This window comes from Vicugna pacos, chromosome 18, assembly GCF_048564905.1.
Source record: "Vicugna pacos chromosome 18, VicPac4, whole genome shotgun sequence".
Taxonomy (NCBI): Eukaryota; Metazoa; Chordata; class Mammalia; order Artiodactyla; family Camelidae; genus Vicugna; species Vicugna pacos.
The window spans coordinates 47,020,353-47,035,694 of NC_133004.1; the positions used below are offsets into that span (position 1 = coordinate 47,020,353).

The 15,342-nt window shown below is 64.1% G+C and overlaps 1 protein-coding gene across 4 annotated transcripts in view; it reads left to right on the plus strand.

Moving 5' to 3' along the window:
* PRKAR1B (protein kinase cAMP-dependent type I regulatory subunit beta) overlaps positions 1–15,342 on the plus strand; it is a 92,800-nt gene that overhangs the window by 75,975 nt on the left and 1,483 nt on the right. For 3 of the 4 annotated variants that reach the window (XM_072943508.1, XM_072943506.1, XM_072943507.1), the window contains 2 exons: positions 533–654; positions 15,167–15,248. In XM_072943508.1, the coding sequence (XP_072799609.1) occupies positions 533–654; positions 15,167–15,248 (204 nt within the window). Of the gene's footprint in view, positions 1–532; positions 655–2,416; positions 4,442–15,166; positions 15,249–15,342 lie in introns of those variants that run through there. The other variant, XM_072943509.1, reaches the window with a different exon arrangement.

Here is a 15,342-nt window from a genome sequence, read left to right on the forward strand (position 1 = left end):
GGGAAGCCTGAGAGAGGGTAGGGCGAGAACTCGCAGGCCTTAAACTAGCCGTTGGAAGTAAGCATTCTGACCTAAAGCAGTGGAAGGTGGTGGGTGGCTCAGGGTCACAACGTGAGAGCAGTGCCGTGCTCGCGGACCTGGGACAGGAGTCGCTTGGCCTCTGGGTTACTTCACCCCTTGGCAGACCTCGTGCTTCGTGGTCGTGACATACAGGCAGCTCTGCTCTTCTGAAGACGGCAGAAGCATCTTGTGCTGAGCTGACGCAGCGCAGCGCCTGGTGCCTGTAACTCACGTCGAGTCAGGGACGTGGGTGAGGTCCGCTCTGGGTTCTGCATCCCGGCTGAGGGCGCGGCACGCGCTGTGAGTGCCCTGGGCTCAGCTCACTTGTGAAAGTACCCGGGTGCCCCCTCTTTCCGTTTTGTTCATCCCTGTGACATAGCAGAGGCTCACCCCACCCCCGGGCTGGCTGTTGGGTGTTTTCAGGGGCCGTCAGGGTGGGAGCCGGCCCCTGACTCCCCCGCCCCCGCTGCAGAGTCCCTGGAGAAGTGGGAGCGCCTGACCGTGGCCGACGCCCTGGAACCCGCGCAGTTTGAAGACGGAGAGAGGATTGTGGTCCAGGGGGAGCCTGGGGACGACTTCTTCATCATCACGGAGGTGAGTCCGGCGCGGGGGCCCGGGGGCCGCCCTGGGCCTGGGGCGGAGTCTCGTCCACACGCCCCGTCCCCTGGGGACCAGCCGTGCCCAAGCCCAGCTGGCTATGCGGACGCAGCCTTGCACCTACCCTATCCCCCGTGTGTCCTAACCCTTGACCATTGAAGGATCTCCTCCTGGAAGTGGTGTCGGCCCGGCCCTCAGCCCACACACGTGCAGACGTCACAGACTGCTCCAGGGTGTGCAGGTGGAGGCGGGGCCGGATACGGGGTAGGGGGGCGTCCTGAGTTCTAACCCGGTGGGAGGCATGCTTAGCTCTTTGCAGCTTTGCAGGCGTCCTCACTGGGAGGGACGCGTGAATCTAGGGCACATGGGATCTCTCTGTGCTGTTTCTTACAACTGCATGCAAATCTGCGATGGTCTCGAATTAAACGTTTACAGATCAGTGCCAGGTTCTTCCACCTGGACACGCATGAGTCACTGTTCCCGACCTCCAGCCCCCACCGCGGCGGTGACAGCTGGCTCCAGGCCGTAATCCGTGACGGCCACGCTCAGCCTGTCACTGATGGGGGCGAGCAGCTGCATGGCCGGCGCGTCACCCCCGGGGCTGCGCCTGGGCCGTGGTCCCCAGAGGCAGAGCTGCGGCAGCCCCGGAATGAATGAGTGGCCGCCCTGCCGTGGGAACCCTCCCCATTACACAGACCCGAAAGTATGTGAGCTTGGCGCATTTCCCACTCCCCTGGTCCTCTCGGCGGGAAGAATTTATGCCGCGTGCTTGGTAGAGCACATGCTTCAGCTGCGTGTTTGCCGTCGGAGGGAGGGCAGAGTCTGGTGCGGCTCAAGTGGCCACCGCGGCTGAAATGCCCATTCAGGCTGTGGCCACGGCAGCCAAGAGGGTCACTGTGCCATCCAGAGCGCAGGGCCAACCTTGGGGTTGATGTGGAGAAAGGAAGTGACAAAGGCCCAACCCTGGTGACGTTCAGCCAGCGTCACCGGACGTGGAGCCACTTTCCTGGTTTAAAACAACAGGAGCAAATCCCAGGCTGCTGATGTCAGTGAGATGGGGCTCTCACCCACCTCCGAGCCGTGGTCCAGGAACAGATGAAGCCCCTCCCTGTGACCGCGGATTCCACAGTGACGGGGAGCTCCCGCGGGAGCTCCTCCCCAAAGAGGGTACCTGGAGTTCTCCCCGCTCCGCGCCTGCCCTTCTCGTGGGAAAGGTCTGAAAGGCATTGGAGTTGGCTGGAGAACCAGCGCAGGAGGGGAGACCGAGGGCCGGAGGGGGTGTGCGAGGCCCCGGGAAGGTCTTGACAGGGGCGGGCACAGAGCTTCACAGTGCGCGTTTGGGAACCGGGAACTTGGTCACATCCCGGCATTGAGCCTGGGCGGGAGAATCCTGGAGGTGGTGGCTGAGTGAGGGGCGGGCTGTGCAGGCCGCGGCAGGGGTGGACCCTGCACCTGAGCCTCACGGGCGGGGGCTTCCTGCAGGAACCGCGCGGAGGGGTCCTCGGGCAGCATTCCTGTCCTTGGGTGGGTGACTCATCCAACAATAATGTTTCTTGAAAGAAAGCAAAAAAGCACAGACAGGAGAAATTGTGATTCTTGCCAGTGAGGCCTCCGCTCTGCAGACCTGAGAGGCTCAGCTCCCGGCCCGCCTGTGACCTTGAGAGGTCCCTGAACAAAGGCTCCCGCCTGGCCCCCCAGAAGAGAACGCTTGGAGTGACGGCCGGGGCTTGACTCAACTTTTCTGGGGCTTTCCTTGCAGGACTTTGAGAGAACGTGGTCCCTTGAGGTCTGTGTCTTAGCCTTAGATCCTCCTGCAAGTCTGCGGAGATAACCAGGACCTGGCCTGTGGTTTCTGGAAGACATTCCAGCAGGAGGTTACTCACAGTCTCCAAACGCCGCCAAGGCTGCCGCTGGACAAGGGGGTGGGGTTTGCACTGGCCTGCACGGTGTAGGTTTTTTCTTTAATAGAAAACATTTGAATTAAGGATATTTCACATAGAAGTCGGGATCTTTCTCTGTACGTATCTGGGCCTGGCCTCAGCCGGCTGGTCCTGGGAGGTGGCTGCCCAGGGTACGATGTGCTTCCCAGTTTACCCCAGTCCTCACCCAGCCCCCTCGCCTCGCCCGCGGGCTCTGCAGACTCGTGCAAACCCTTGAGTTTACAGCCTCAGTTTTAATGGTCTTGAAGTTGAGAGAGTGGGTAGCTCTGACCAACACAGACAATTGTCTGTTATTCTCTGGGGCCAAGGCCACCTCCCAGCCGTGTCCAAGGCCACGGTAGGAAATTGGTAGAACTGTGAAGGTAGGTCAGCAGGAGTCCTCACAGAACTCAGGGATGACCAGTTATGTACAGTTGTGGTAACGGAGCTGGTGTCTTGGAACTTTGGGCAAGTCAGGTGCTGTGTGAGCCCCGCAGGGATCATGCGGCCTGCCCACACCTGTGAAGGGCCCCGCAGTGTCCTCTGGGGCCGACCTTCCCCCAAGGACACACGGAGAGCAAGTGGCCGATCTGAGAGGCGGCTGCACCTCTCACTCCCGCGTCCCGCTGGCGCCTGCACCCTTGCTCTGAGTGTTCTGGGCCTTCGCTGTGTGTGTGTGTGGGGGGTGTGTCCAAGCATCCTGCTCGTGTGTAGAGCAGTGTAAGTGGGGTGAGCGCTGCTTCCTGTGTTTCCTGCATGTGACGGGCAGGCTGGGCTCCGGGGCCAGGCATCACTCTAGCTCACCCATTAAACGCTGTTAGAGCCGTTTTCAGTCTCCGCCTTCCAGGGAGTACCTGGTGCCACGGCTTTAAGGTCTTGTGTTGTGAGCAGAGAATCTCGAACTCCACACCCTACCGTGGAGCCCCCAGGAGGAGGTGCTGGGTGGGGCGGGGCGGCACCTCTCCAGGGGCCCCGACGCTTCCTGCACAGAGTTTTCCTGGGGGCCTACAGAGAGCGACTGGGAGACGGAGACCACCGCTGCTTCTGTGGAGGGAGTTCGGCTGTGTGGCCGAGGGCCCACCCGCCGTGGGGTGGGGGCAGATTTACAGGCCCGAGAGTGTAACCCAACCCTCTCGGAAGGTACGCTTTTCACAACACTGTAAAATGTATTTGAAGTGGTCTCCTTGGCAACTTGGAGTTTTCCCCCTTTTCCTCTGTGATCAGCCAAACTCGTAAGTCACGGTGGGGCCCTGGGGCTCACGGCATCACACACTCAGAGACTCCTGCGACCGACCTCTGTTTCCCGAGTGGCCAGGAGCCATCACCGGCCACATCTGAAACAGACACCCTGAGGCCATGGTGCAGGCGGGGCTGGGAGACCAGCGGGCACGTCAGATTGACCCTGGGAGTCAGCTGGGGGGCGTCAGCGCGGACGGTTAGGGGCCGGCGTGGGCTGTGGCTGTCCCACCGGTAGACACTCCGGGTGAGGAGTCTGGTACGAGGGCAGAACCCGCCCCACGCGTGGGGATGAAGTCCGCGGCGTCAGCCTCAACTCCTTGAGAGGACCCGGTGGAAGAGTCTGGCACAGTAACGGGTCTGATCTGAGCAGGTTCCTTCAGACAGGCCCCGAGGCTGCCGAGGCAGGGCCCCCTGCGCTGCGTGTGCGGGCCCAGGTGCGAGGACGCGGGCGGGGTGCGGTGGGCTGGGTGCTCTGTGGTCTCTCTCTCACAGCACACACGCAGAGGCCACGCGGTCCTGGGGACCAGGCCCCTGGCTCCCCCGCGTGTGGACTGGCCAAGTCCTGCATCCCCAGGTGGGACCTGAAGTGAGTTGTTTCCCCAGTCGTGCAGGGGCCTCCTCGTCTTTGGGGGGTGGGAGTGTGGGCGCCCCCGTCACCCCTGCCACTCACCCCCACCCTGTGCTGGGCCTCTGTCCATCCTCTGCTGTCCTGGGTGGACGGGCGTGGGACAGAGCTCTGGGGCCACAGTGACAGGGCCCCGGGAGCTGTCCCCCCAGGTGCGGAGGGCCTGGTGGAGACCCCACCTGCACAGACATGAGAAATGGCTCCTGCAGACACTGAGGAGTCTGGAACACCTGCCAGCCTCTGGGGGCCTGACTGGGTGGGCAGAGCTGGGTTCGTGTGAGCCCCAGGGATCTGGGCCAGGCCTCGGGGTGCAGGGGTGGTCTCTCCTCGTCTGCGGGTGCTTGTGCTCACACAAGCTGTCTCAGAAGCTGTTAGGAGCTGCCAGCCCCTCGGACACCCAACCCCCACCCAAAGCTCTCGGAACGTGCTCTCAGCCAACGCGAGCAGGCCTGCGGCTGTGAGCCTGGGGCCCAGCAGACACAAGGACAGAAAGGACCTGAGGTCTTCCAGGGCCCGAGCCGCTCATCCCTGGGGCCTCGGCCTGCAGCAGCCCACGGGGACGGAGGTGGGCTGGCCGTTCCTGGGAGTCTTCTGGTTGCTGGAGGCCCAAAGCGCCCAGTAGCCCCAGGGGCTCCCGGTCACTGGCGGTGGGACCGCAGGGGTTCCTGGCTGCGCCTGGCAGGACAGACCCCGGTGGGCCTCCCCCAGGGAGAGAGGGCGTGTGGGGCTGGTGGGGGGGGACGGAGAGTCTCACTTCAGTCCCTGGACCTCCACTCCCTCCAGGAAGACCCTGGGAGGAGGGTGTTGGCGGGCCAGATCTGGGTCCCGGGTGCCCTCTGCTGCCGCCCTCCCCACGTCCGAGTCCATGACCCCGAGAACCCCCTTGGCCTGCGGGCAGCCGGACTGGAGCTGTTCCCTCCTGCGCGCTCCCACACGGGAGGCTTTGCCGTGGAAACCGGAGGTTGGCTCTGTCTCCTCTCTGCACGTTTTTGTGCATTTTATGAATGTCCACGGCGTTGAGGCAGATGCACAACAACTGATCTCTAAGTGGCCCTTTGGCCAGGGGCTTCCCGGCTCAGCCTGGGCTGGCTGCTCCCCCTTACGTCTCAGCGGGGGTTCAGAGTTCACCGTCGTCTCGGGGACTTTCAGAGAGACCACCTCTGGCCTGGTTGCACGGATCCCAGGGTCCTGGTCTTTTGGGGTCAGCCCACCCTACCATGTGCCAGGCCAAGGGCTAGTGGGCGGAGGGGTGCGGCCCCTGGGCGGTTTGCTGTGTGTTTGTTGAGGAGGGGTCGTCCGGCCCACTTGCCACAGACTCGCTCTGGGTCCCGGGTGGAAGAGGGGCCAGGCCGGAGCAGGAAGGCCAGGTGATGGTGGGTGGGCAGCTGTAGGTCGGGTACTGACATATGAGTAGAAGTTCTCCAGGTGGAGAAGGTGGGGAAGGGCACCAGGAGAAACACAGGGGCACGAGGCCGGGCTCCCCAGATCTGGCAGGAGGGGGCAGTGCCAACTTAGGGGAGCCAGACCACACACACCCTGCACTCTGGGCAGGGGGTTTGGACGTCCACTCTGTGCTGTCCAGACGACCAGCACCATCCTGCCCTGAGTGTCACAGCTCCTGAGGAGCCTCCCATGGGCCTGGGGTGTTTGCTCCTGTCTTGAGACCCTCCCGCCCTCTTCTGGCGCTCCGCCCATCGGGCTGCGTCCTCCGCTGCTCAGCCGGGAGGGCCCTGCCGGGAGGGGCCCAAGGCCAGTCAGCCTGGTCTCCGTCTCCCCGCAGTGACGGTCGGGTGTCCATGCTGGTGCCAGTCCCTCCCTGTCGAGGGAGTCAGCAAAGGGCTCACTGGCCACCGTCAGTATCAAAGGACAGCAGTCTCAGGCCAGAAGGTGGCAGGAAGATACACTTTCCTTCTGAGCGGAAGCAGGGGGAGCACCTGCCCAGAAGCTGGGCTGGGCTGGGAGCCACGCTGCACCCCTGTGCACCCGTCTGGGCGACCCAGACCTCTGTCCTGGCCGGGCCGCAGCGGTGGGATCTCAGTGGAGGCCTTTCCACTGGAGAACTTACTTTTTATGGGCAGTTTTAGGTTCGCAGCCCCCCCCCACTATCAGCACCCCCACCAGATGGGGCGTGTGTCACACTCGAACAACCTGCAGGACACGTCAGTCACCCGGAGTCCACAGTTCGCGTCAGGGTCCACTCGGCGCCCTCGTTCTGTGGGTTGGACAGTGTGTGACTGTGTCAGTAGTTGCTGTGTCGCACGGAGCAGCTTCCCTGCTGTGGAAGCCGTCTCTGCTCCACCCGCTCAGCCCTGCCTCTCCTGGCCTCTGGCCTTTCGCTGCCGCCACAGTCTTTCTTGCCTTTTCCAGAAAGCTGTGTAGTTGGAACCTTTTCTCACCGGCTTCTTTCACTCAATCGTATACGCATGTAAGCTTCCTCCGTGGCTTTTCGTGACCTGATGGCTTTTGCTTTTTCCCGCTGAGTCATGTTCTGTCTGAGCGGACCGCTGTCACTTGTCCGTTGCCTCCTGCCGGACACCTCGGCTGCTCCCAGGCTTTGACAATTGTAAAGGAAGCTGCTGTAAGCGCCCGTGTGCAGGTTTTTGTGGGGATGTGAGCTTTCACCCTGACCTTTTGGGTAAATACCAGGGGGCACGATTGCTGGATCTCAGAGGGGTCCGAGTCCCCGCCTGGTGTCTGGATGGCCCCCAGCTCCTGTCCGGCTCCACTCTGATCCCACCAGGGGCTCCCACACCCGAAATCTCCCAGGCCCTGTTCTGGGCAGCTCTGATGTCCACTGAGACAGTCAGAGGAGTCCAAGGGGTCCCGGCTCTGACCGTCTCCTTCCGCGTCGCCATACGGCCTCGTCCTCTGGGGGCCTGTCCTCTTCGAGCCCCTGTTGTAGGCCCCAGGCCCATGCCGGGCGGACCTCCACCCCAGCCCCCCTCAGCCACCCTTTGCAGGGCCGGGGGCAGCTCCCAGCCAAGCCCTGCAGGCGCTCCTGAGCTCGGAGGTACCCCATCCACACCCACCTGCAGGTGGACACCCTGAGTCCCCAACGCAGGACCTCCCACCTTGCCTCCTGGCTCGATCGCACTGGCCCGTGACTCGGGCCTTCTCTGCCGTCCTCCCCAACGGCATATGTGGCATGTGCGGGTTCCTGCCGGGCTGCTGCGGCCGGCGTCTAGGGCGGAGGCTGGGAGCTCGGGGCTTCTGCACTGAGATGCACGCCTTTCTAAAAAGTGAAGTTTTTAAAACTGTGCAAGTGAAACGTTATTTGCTGGAATAAGACCAGGGACGCGGAGACATCTTCAGAAAGGCATGGTTCCGCCCCCCCCCCCACGGTTTGTGTGGATTCTGACGAGTGCCTTTTCCTCGAGGGCTTCCTCCTCATTTCCTGAGTGCGAGAATCAGGACAAGGAGCTGAGGATGGGCCCCCCAGAAAGCACACGAGCCCCATCCTCCTCACACCCCTCGGCCCCCCGGAGGCCCGCGCTTCCCATTCTCAGCCGTTCCCGGATCTTGTTTCCCCCGGTGTCTTCACACACGGCGCGAGGCGTTCCCAGACGAGACAGATGTGGAACGCATTTGCTGGATTCCGAGGTCCTGCCTGGTCCCGAATGAGATTCCTGGCACCCTGGGAGGGAGAAGCAGCGTGCGGAGGCCGTTGGCCGTGAGGAATGGGAAAGTCCGAACAGACGTGCCGTCTTGACGAGGCAGCATGCGGGGTGCCAGGCCCCCGCCCACCGAGGGTGGCTCCGTCCCCGCGTGCGCCCCTCCTCGCTCTGGGCCGGCCACTGGGCGGGCCTCGGGCTCTTGGGCCCGGCCCTCTGGAAGTGCCAGGGCTCATGGTGTCCCCGTGAGGGAGTGGTCCCCAGCACCCACACGTGGCCGCATGTGTCCGTCTGGGTCACTGCCGGTGTCCGTCCGCCGCTGTGGCCCCCTGGCCCCAGTGGCCCCCCGGTGTCGGCTGCCAGGGGCCTGGGGGTAAGGCACCCAGTGTGGCCATCTTCCCAGGGAGCCGTCAGCCTTGTGACGAGCCCAGGCCCTGCAGGGAGGCGCACTGGGGTGACGGGGCGCTCTCCCTGGACAGCAGGGTGCTTGGAAGCCCACAGCGTGACCCCTGAGGGGCGCCTGCCGCTGAGCTGGTGCAGGGACGGGAGCAGGCCAGGCGGGACTCCGGTGGCCAGGGCCTTTGTGGAACAATCTGTCCTTTAAATTGCGGCAAGATGCATGTAGCATACGATCTACCGTTTCAACCATTCTAAGTGCGCAGTTCAGGGGCAGTGAGCGCGTTCACCTTCTTGTGCAGCCCTCACCACCATCCGTCTGCAGAGCCTTCTGTTGTCCCACCTGAGACTGGCCCTCCCCTGTCCCTGCTGGCACACAGACCCCAGCAGGCGGAAGCCGCGGGGGCTGGAGCAGCTGGTGGGAGACCCCGGGCACGCCATGCATCTGGGACCACCCACGGCGAGTTGCTGAGAGCTTCTGAGTCAGCCCGGCAGGGGCTCCCTGGCCCTCGTCCTGCTGGAGGACAGTGTCTGCAGAGAGACCTGGGGGTGTCCTAGGGACGGGACCCAGGTGGGCCGTGTGGCCTGACCTCTCGGGGCAGCTGCCTGGAGGGCTGAGGGCCTGGTCGATGCGACAGGCGGTTGTGCCCCTCCTTCTGGGTTGGAGTCGTCAGGGGCTCTGGGGCTTTGGGTTAGGGGGACCCTTTGCAGGACAGAGCAGGTGTTTCTGACACAGTGAGCCTGGGTCTGGCTCAGGGAGCCCCCGTGTCTGCACTGTGGTTGCCAAGTGGAAGGATGCCACGCGCCTTGTTAACTGAGCGGTCACCGGCAGGGAGACAACATCAAATGAAGAGGGCCCTGCACCCGCAGCACGGTCGGCGCCCGGGCAGGCTGGAGGTGGGTGGGGGCAGCCGGGGGCCGCTAGCATGCCGCTGGTGCCAACTGGAGGACCTTCGGCTGGGGCACAGCTGGGGAGCAGCTGGTGGGCAGTGGAGCCTTCTCCTGGAAGCTGTCCTGACGGTCCACAAGGGTGGGCAGTGATGGGGAGGGGTGGGTGGGAGAGGCTGAGGCTCTGGCCTTAACACAGGTGGGAGGGACGAAGATCGTGGTGGTGAGGAGGGGGCCGAGGGCAGGGTCCAGTCTCGATGACCCGCGACTGGGGCCGGTGAGGCGGGGGAGGTGTGGAGCCACCGCTCGGCGCTGAGGTCACTGGGGCTGTCAGCCCGCAGACGAGGTGCTGGGCTGTGTCTTGGGAGCGGAGGTGCCCCGAGAGGCCCCACTTAGATGCTTGGGGTTGAACCCCAGAAACCGCTTTGTCTCCAGAGTGGACCCTCAACCCCTGGCAGAAGGAGCCTGAGCGCTGGCATCTTAGGGCTGGACCAGCAACAGCTTGTCCTCCCCACTCGGCACGCAGCTGAGCCCGGACGGCTGTGATGCCTCGGGCCTGCTCTCCCCGGCCCCCGAGTCTGCAGATGGCAGGGAGGAACTGGGTCACAAAAGGGCGTTGGGAGCGGAGCCAGAGCCGCAGCTCAACCAGGTGAACAGGTGCAGCGCCTGCATCTTCCTGGATGCGTGCGCGGCCCTGTCCCCGGGCGGACGTGCCCATCACAGCCATGCTGGTGTCCCCGGATGGGCAGGGCTGGGCTCCCGAGACAGCAGAGACTCGGCCGGTCTGGAGAAGGAGGGCCCCGACCTAGCAGGGCGTCCGGGGCCCCCGGCCTCTCCTTCCGGCCCCAGAGCCAGAACTCTCTTTCTTCCGCAGTGTTCCCTGCAAAGCTACTGGTTTGTGCCTTTGCCAAGGCACCGACCGTGTGGACGGTGCGTTAAATGTTGCCTGGAGAGCTGACCTGGGGCCCCTTACCAACCCCGCATGTTTGTGCTGCAGCTCTGGCCGTGCTGGCAGCCAGGGTGCGGGGTCTTCACAGAGAGACCCCAAGCACCTAACAGACAGTCAAGGAGGTGCCCAGGACTTGGGGTTACGTGGATCCTCGTGCCCCAGGGAGCGGGAAATGGGTTTGGAGGGAAGGGAGCATCTGTGAGGACCGTGAACTAGTCCTCCCCGTGGAGAAAACAGTTTTGTTGCAACGATAGCTTCCTTAAAAACTTTAAAAAATTTGTGCATGAGCTCATTCATGCAGAAGGAACCACACAGCTACCTGGAGGTGTTCACAGGCAGCGCCGGCTTAATCCTGCATGTGTGTATGGACACGGATGTGGATTCTGCACCCGGCAAACTGCGTGTGCACATGAAGCGTAACGGCCAAGCAGGTTGTCGTGGTTTTCCCGGTGTGCGGAGTTCCGTTAGGGGTGGCAGTGCCCGGTGAGCCTGGTGCCCTGTGGTGAGCCCTCTGTGTCTGCTGGTCACACTTACTCTCGTGTCCGCTGCCCTGATGACCGCCTGCCAGCTCTGACCTGCATAGGAGTGCTTCCAGAGCCAGGACCTTTACCCTCACCTCACTCTGCGGGTGGACAGGCACTGCAGACGAGGAGCCTGGGACGTGGGCAGGGCCCGGCCTCCCCAAAACCATGGCCAGTGCGTTGCAGAGCTGCCCAGAGCACGGGGCTTCCCACTGTCCCACACCTGCCTCCTTCTGCTCTTTTTTTTTAGTTGCCTTTTAATTTAAGGGAAGTGATGCTGGTTTCCGTTTATGGCTCTAATCTTGCTTGTTTTACAATATGTATTTACTTAAATAAAATAACTGGTTTTCCTCTTTTCGACCTTGGTGTGAATGGCATGTAAGAATGTGTGCCCCCTGCACAACCGGCCGTGGGGTTCAAGTTCTCCCCTTCTGCCCTGACAGCGCAGCGGCCGGGACGGCAGTGTCTGTCCCTCCTCGGTGGGACGGCACCGGGCTGTGATGACCGGGGCAGTGTGGGCACGTACACATGGGCTCTGACGGATGCCAGGCTCGTCCCCAGCGGCCGCAAGTCCTGGGTGGGGGTCCTGTTTCACTGGGCGCTGTCCTTGCCGAGCCCTGCCCGCTCTGGCCTGCACCCCTTGGGGTGGACCAGTGGCCACAGCTCTGATCTGACCCTGCCTGACCCCCTGCCAGGGTGTCATTTCTGGGGGCGACCTGTGTCTGCCCTTCTCCACTGCTGAGGTGTCCCAGCCCTGCAGCAGCGTCCGGCTCACGGGCAGGAGGAGTGGGTGACGGCCTGCCGGATGGAACAGAGGGAGGGTGTCGTGTTCCCGGGGGGCACATGGCCCCGGCCCGGGAGGCGGCCCTGCAGCGAGGGCGTCCTCCATGCTTCTCCGGGTCCTGGCCCCCATGGGCGGGGCTGTGTCTTCCTGCCTCTCGGGGCTCCATCGTCACCTGACCCAGCAGGGGGACTCCAGGCCCGCGGCTTGGGGTCAGCGCCGGGCTGGAGGGGCCGCTTGGTGGGGGAGTGGGCAGCCCAGAGGTCCTGCTTCGATGAGCATATTCACCTCAACCTCGACTGGTTTCCTGTCTTACAGAAGTCACACTTGCCTGTTGTAGAAACCAAGACGTTGATTTGGGTTTCAATTTTGTGGAAAAATTAGAAAAACCAAAAGCGTGAAAGGAAAGCGGGTCTCATACTCCAGCCCCCCGCCCCCCCCCCCCCCCCCGGCAGTGCCGTTTTCTCGGCGTCCTCCTGGGCCCATTCCTGTGTGGCCCGGTTTATTTTTAGAGTTGGGTTAGAATCGGTAAGTGACAAATCTGGGGACTATGGTCTCGAGTTCTGGCAAGGATGCTCTTCCAGCCCCGGATCCCAGCTCTCAATCCCCTTAGGATGTCTGTCCCTTCACGGCCGTCTGGGAACCGAGCTCGGAGCCCGGCTGTTTCCAGGCCTGGGGACAGTTCGCCCCCCCCGGAAGACCGGCTGCCGCGTCAGGAAACGCTGGGCCTGTGGGTGGGAGGCCCCCACCGTCTGGTCCGTCAGCCGCCCCCACCCCCGCCGCCCTGAGGCCTGGCGGCCGTGCCCAGTTGGGTGGCAAGGCCGTCCCAGGGCAGGACTCCCTCAGTCCTGCGGTTACCCCCAGCACTTGGGGGTGGGGGTGACGGTGTCTCAGCCTCGGCTGCTGTAACAAAGAGCCCCCAGCACACTGCAGCGCGGGCACAGGGGTGGCCTGGGCTCATCACGGAAACCCCTGGTGCGTGGCTCTGCCGCTTGTGGCCTTTCCGTCTCATGGCCCCACAGCCCCTTGGCACCCGTGGCCGAGTGCCCCAGTCGAGGCTGGGCTGCCAGCACGCGGGAAGGGACCCCAGGACGTGGGAGCGCCGGGCCGGAGCCTGCCCAGTGTTCACCCTGGGTTCACCCTCGCGCCGTCCAGCCTGGAGGGCGGGTGTCAGGCCGGTCAGGTGCTCACGTGTCCTCCGTGTCCACGTGCCAGTCACAGGTTGAAGAGGTGCGTCCGTCTCCGTGGAAGTAGGTTTCATGGCAACCAACCTGTCGTCGACCATAAGGCGGGCTGGCGTGTGTGTGACCAGGAGAGAGAGGCCAGTGACCACAGGAAACGCCCCTGGTGCCGGAGAAGACAGAGGGTGGGGAGGTGTCTGCGCAGGGCCCCGGTGGGCAGACAAATGAGAAACGGACGTTGGTTGGCCCACCTGAGCCTGTGCCTGCCCCTCCTGCCCGCTGAACCCCAGCCCGCAGCGCCTCCCCCGAGTGAGCACTCAGCAGTCGGCTAGACCCCCACCCCCAGCAGTGAGTGAGGCGAGCACGTGACCTGCCCTGGCCAGTGAGATGTGAGGAGAGGCTGCTGAGCGCTCCCAGGTTTTCCTGCTGATGGCAAGGGGGAGGCATTTGGTGACTCCTGGAAGCAGCCCCTGTGCCACCGCAAGGACCTGACCGAGGCCGCTGGAGCAGGAGGCGAGGACAAGCCTGGGGCAGAGACGTCTCCGGGCCGCTGAGCAGCCGGCCCTGCAGCCTCCCGACAGCCTTCGGGTTCTTCGGGAGGGCGGTCGCCCTTGGGTGCACTGAGACGCCTCCGATTGGGTTTTCTGGGCTCTGGGGCTCAAGTACCTAATCAGACGCTCGAAGCCTGGAGTTTCACTGAGTAAGAACCGGAGACTTCAGTTCCGTTCCTGAGGTCCTGAAGAGAAAAATGATCCAAGTGTAAAATGGAAAATTGTCCAAGATGAGAATGAAAGCCACGTGCGTCATATGCGTAAAAAGTCAGGAAAGTGAATGATAGTTCGGTCAACGCGACGTTGTGTCAAGAAAACCACTGCCGCCCCCCCGACCTGACCGCCCTCCGCTCCAGTTTTGCCTCCTGGTCTCCCGGCAGCGGCTCCAGGGAGTCCAGGTGACCAGCCCACGTCTCACTGCCGAGTGACACCCCCCTCAGCCAGTGTCCCGACGTGGGCCGTGGGGCCCGGGAAGACCTGGCCTGGAGGACAGAGCGGGGACGGTGTGGGGAGCAGCGGGGACCGTTCTGGTTCGTGGGGCCCAGGACCCAGCTCCTCTCCGTGGGGTCAGCAAGGGACCACGTGTTCAGCCGGCCCTGCCCCTCTGCCTGGGTCTGTGGGCGCCCAGACCAGGGAGCGCTCCTGGCCGGCCGGGCGGGTGCAGACGGTCTGTTGTTTACAGGCCCTGCTCTGTCCGTCCGCCTGCCTCATGAACATCCCGGACGCTGCAGCCGAGTGGCTCGGTGGCCGGAGTGGGGGCCAGTGTGGGGGCCCCCACGGGTGGCCAGAGAGTCCAGGCACGGTGGGCACAGGCAGGGTCTCTTGGCCGTCTCTCGCAGACCGGGTGGAGGGAGTTACTCATTAGCGCGGGCACGGCCGGGCCAGCGCTTGTGAGGCGAGTCTGGGTGAGCGAAGCCCACCTGGGAACGAACGGCTTGTTCCTGCGGCCAGGGCAGTGGGTGTCGGCCGTCCAGGCCAGGGACGTTCCTGCACAGTGGGGGCCGGGCCCCAGGCCCTGTGGGTGCGGGGGCCCCCCAGTGCTGAAGCACCCTGGTCCTCTGGGCCTCAGACGCCTCGCGCCCCACCCCCCGCAAGGGGAAGCCGTGGAGACGAAGGGGACCCGTCTGAGCGGCCCTTGAGACCCACTGCACGGAGACACGGTTAATGGACGCTCGCGGCTAGTCCTCATGCAGCTGAGGGGCGTGCAGGGAAGATTCTGGGTTCTGGACGGGACCTGCCCCCGGGGCCCCCAACGGCAGGTGAAGGGGCCGTGGGCTCTGAACGCACCGGTGCCGGGACGTGGCTGCCGTGGCCGCAGCCCCACCGCCGGGGGCCCCGCCAAGCGGCTCTGCCCACCCCTGTGTTAATCATTGAGCCCCAGTGTCTGCAGGCACCCCCATCTGGGGGCTGGGGGGCCACATCGCTTGACGGGTGCATGACCCCGAGACCGCGCTCTTCCCGCTTGGCGCTCTGTCCTTGAGACTTAAGCCAGGGTCGGCTCGGAGCAGCGCTGGCCTTGGCAGTGCCTCCCGGTTCTGCCAGCTCCCCGCCTGCAGGCAGACGGTTCAGGGCAGGAGTGGGCTTCAGAGGATGGTGGTCTCGGGGTGTGGCTCCCAGACCCCATGCCTTTCTGTCCCTGAGGGGAAGACAGGGTGTTCACTTTGGAAGAGGGGGGCTGTGGGAGGGAGCCAGTGGGAGGGGGATCCGGGCAGGGACCCTCACAGGTGACCCCTCACATGTGGCCCTTTGCTGGGTAACACCCCCACATGGTGACCTTGGCGCCTCCCCCCTCCCCCCGCTGCCCCGACTCCAGCTGGCCGACCCTCACGTGTCCCTTGGTGTCCACAGGGCACAGCCTCAGTCCTCCAGCGCCGGTCCCCACAGGAGGAGTACGTGGAGGTGGGGCGCCTCGGGCCCTCTGACTACTTTGGTGAGTGGGCTGGGGTCCGCTCCCTCCTGGGTTGGCGGCCGTCTCCCCGGGGCCCCCACAGGGGCCGTGGGAATCCCGGCTGAGGTCCTGGGCG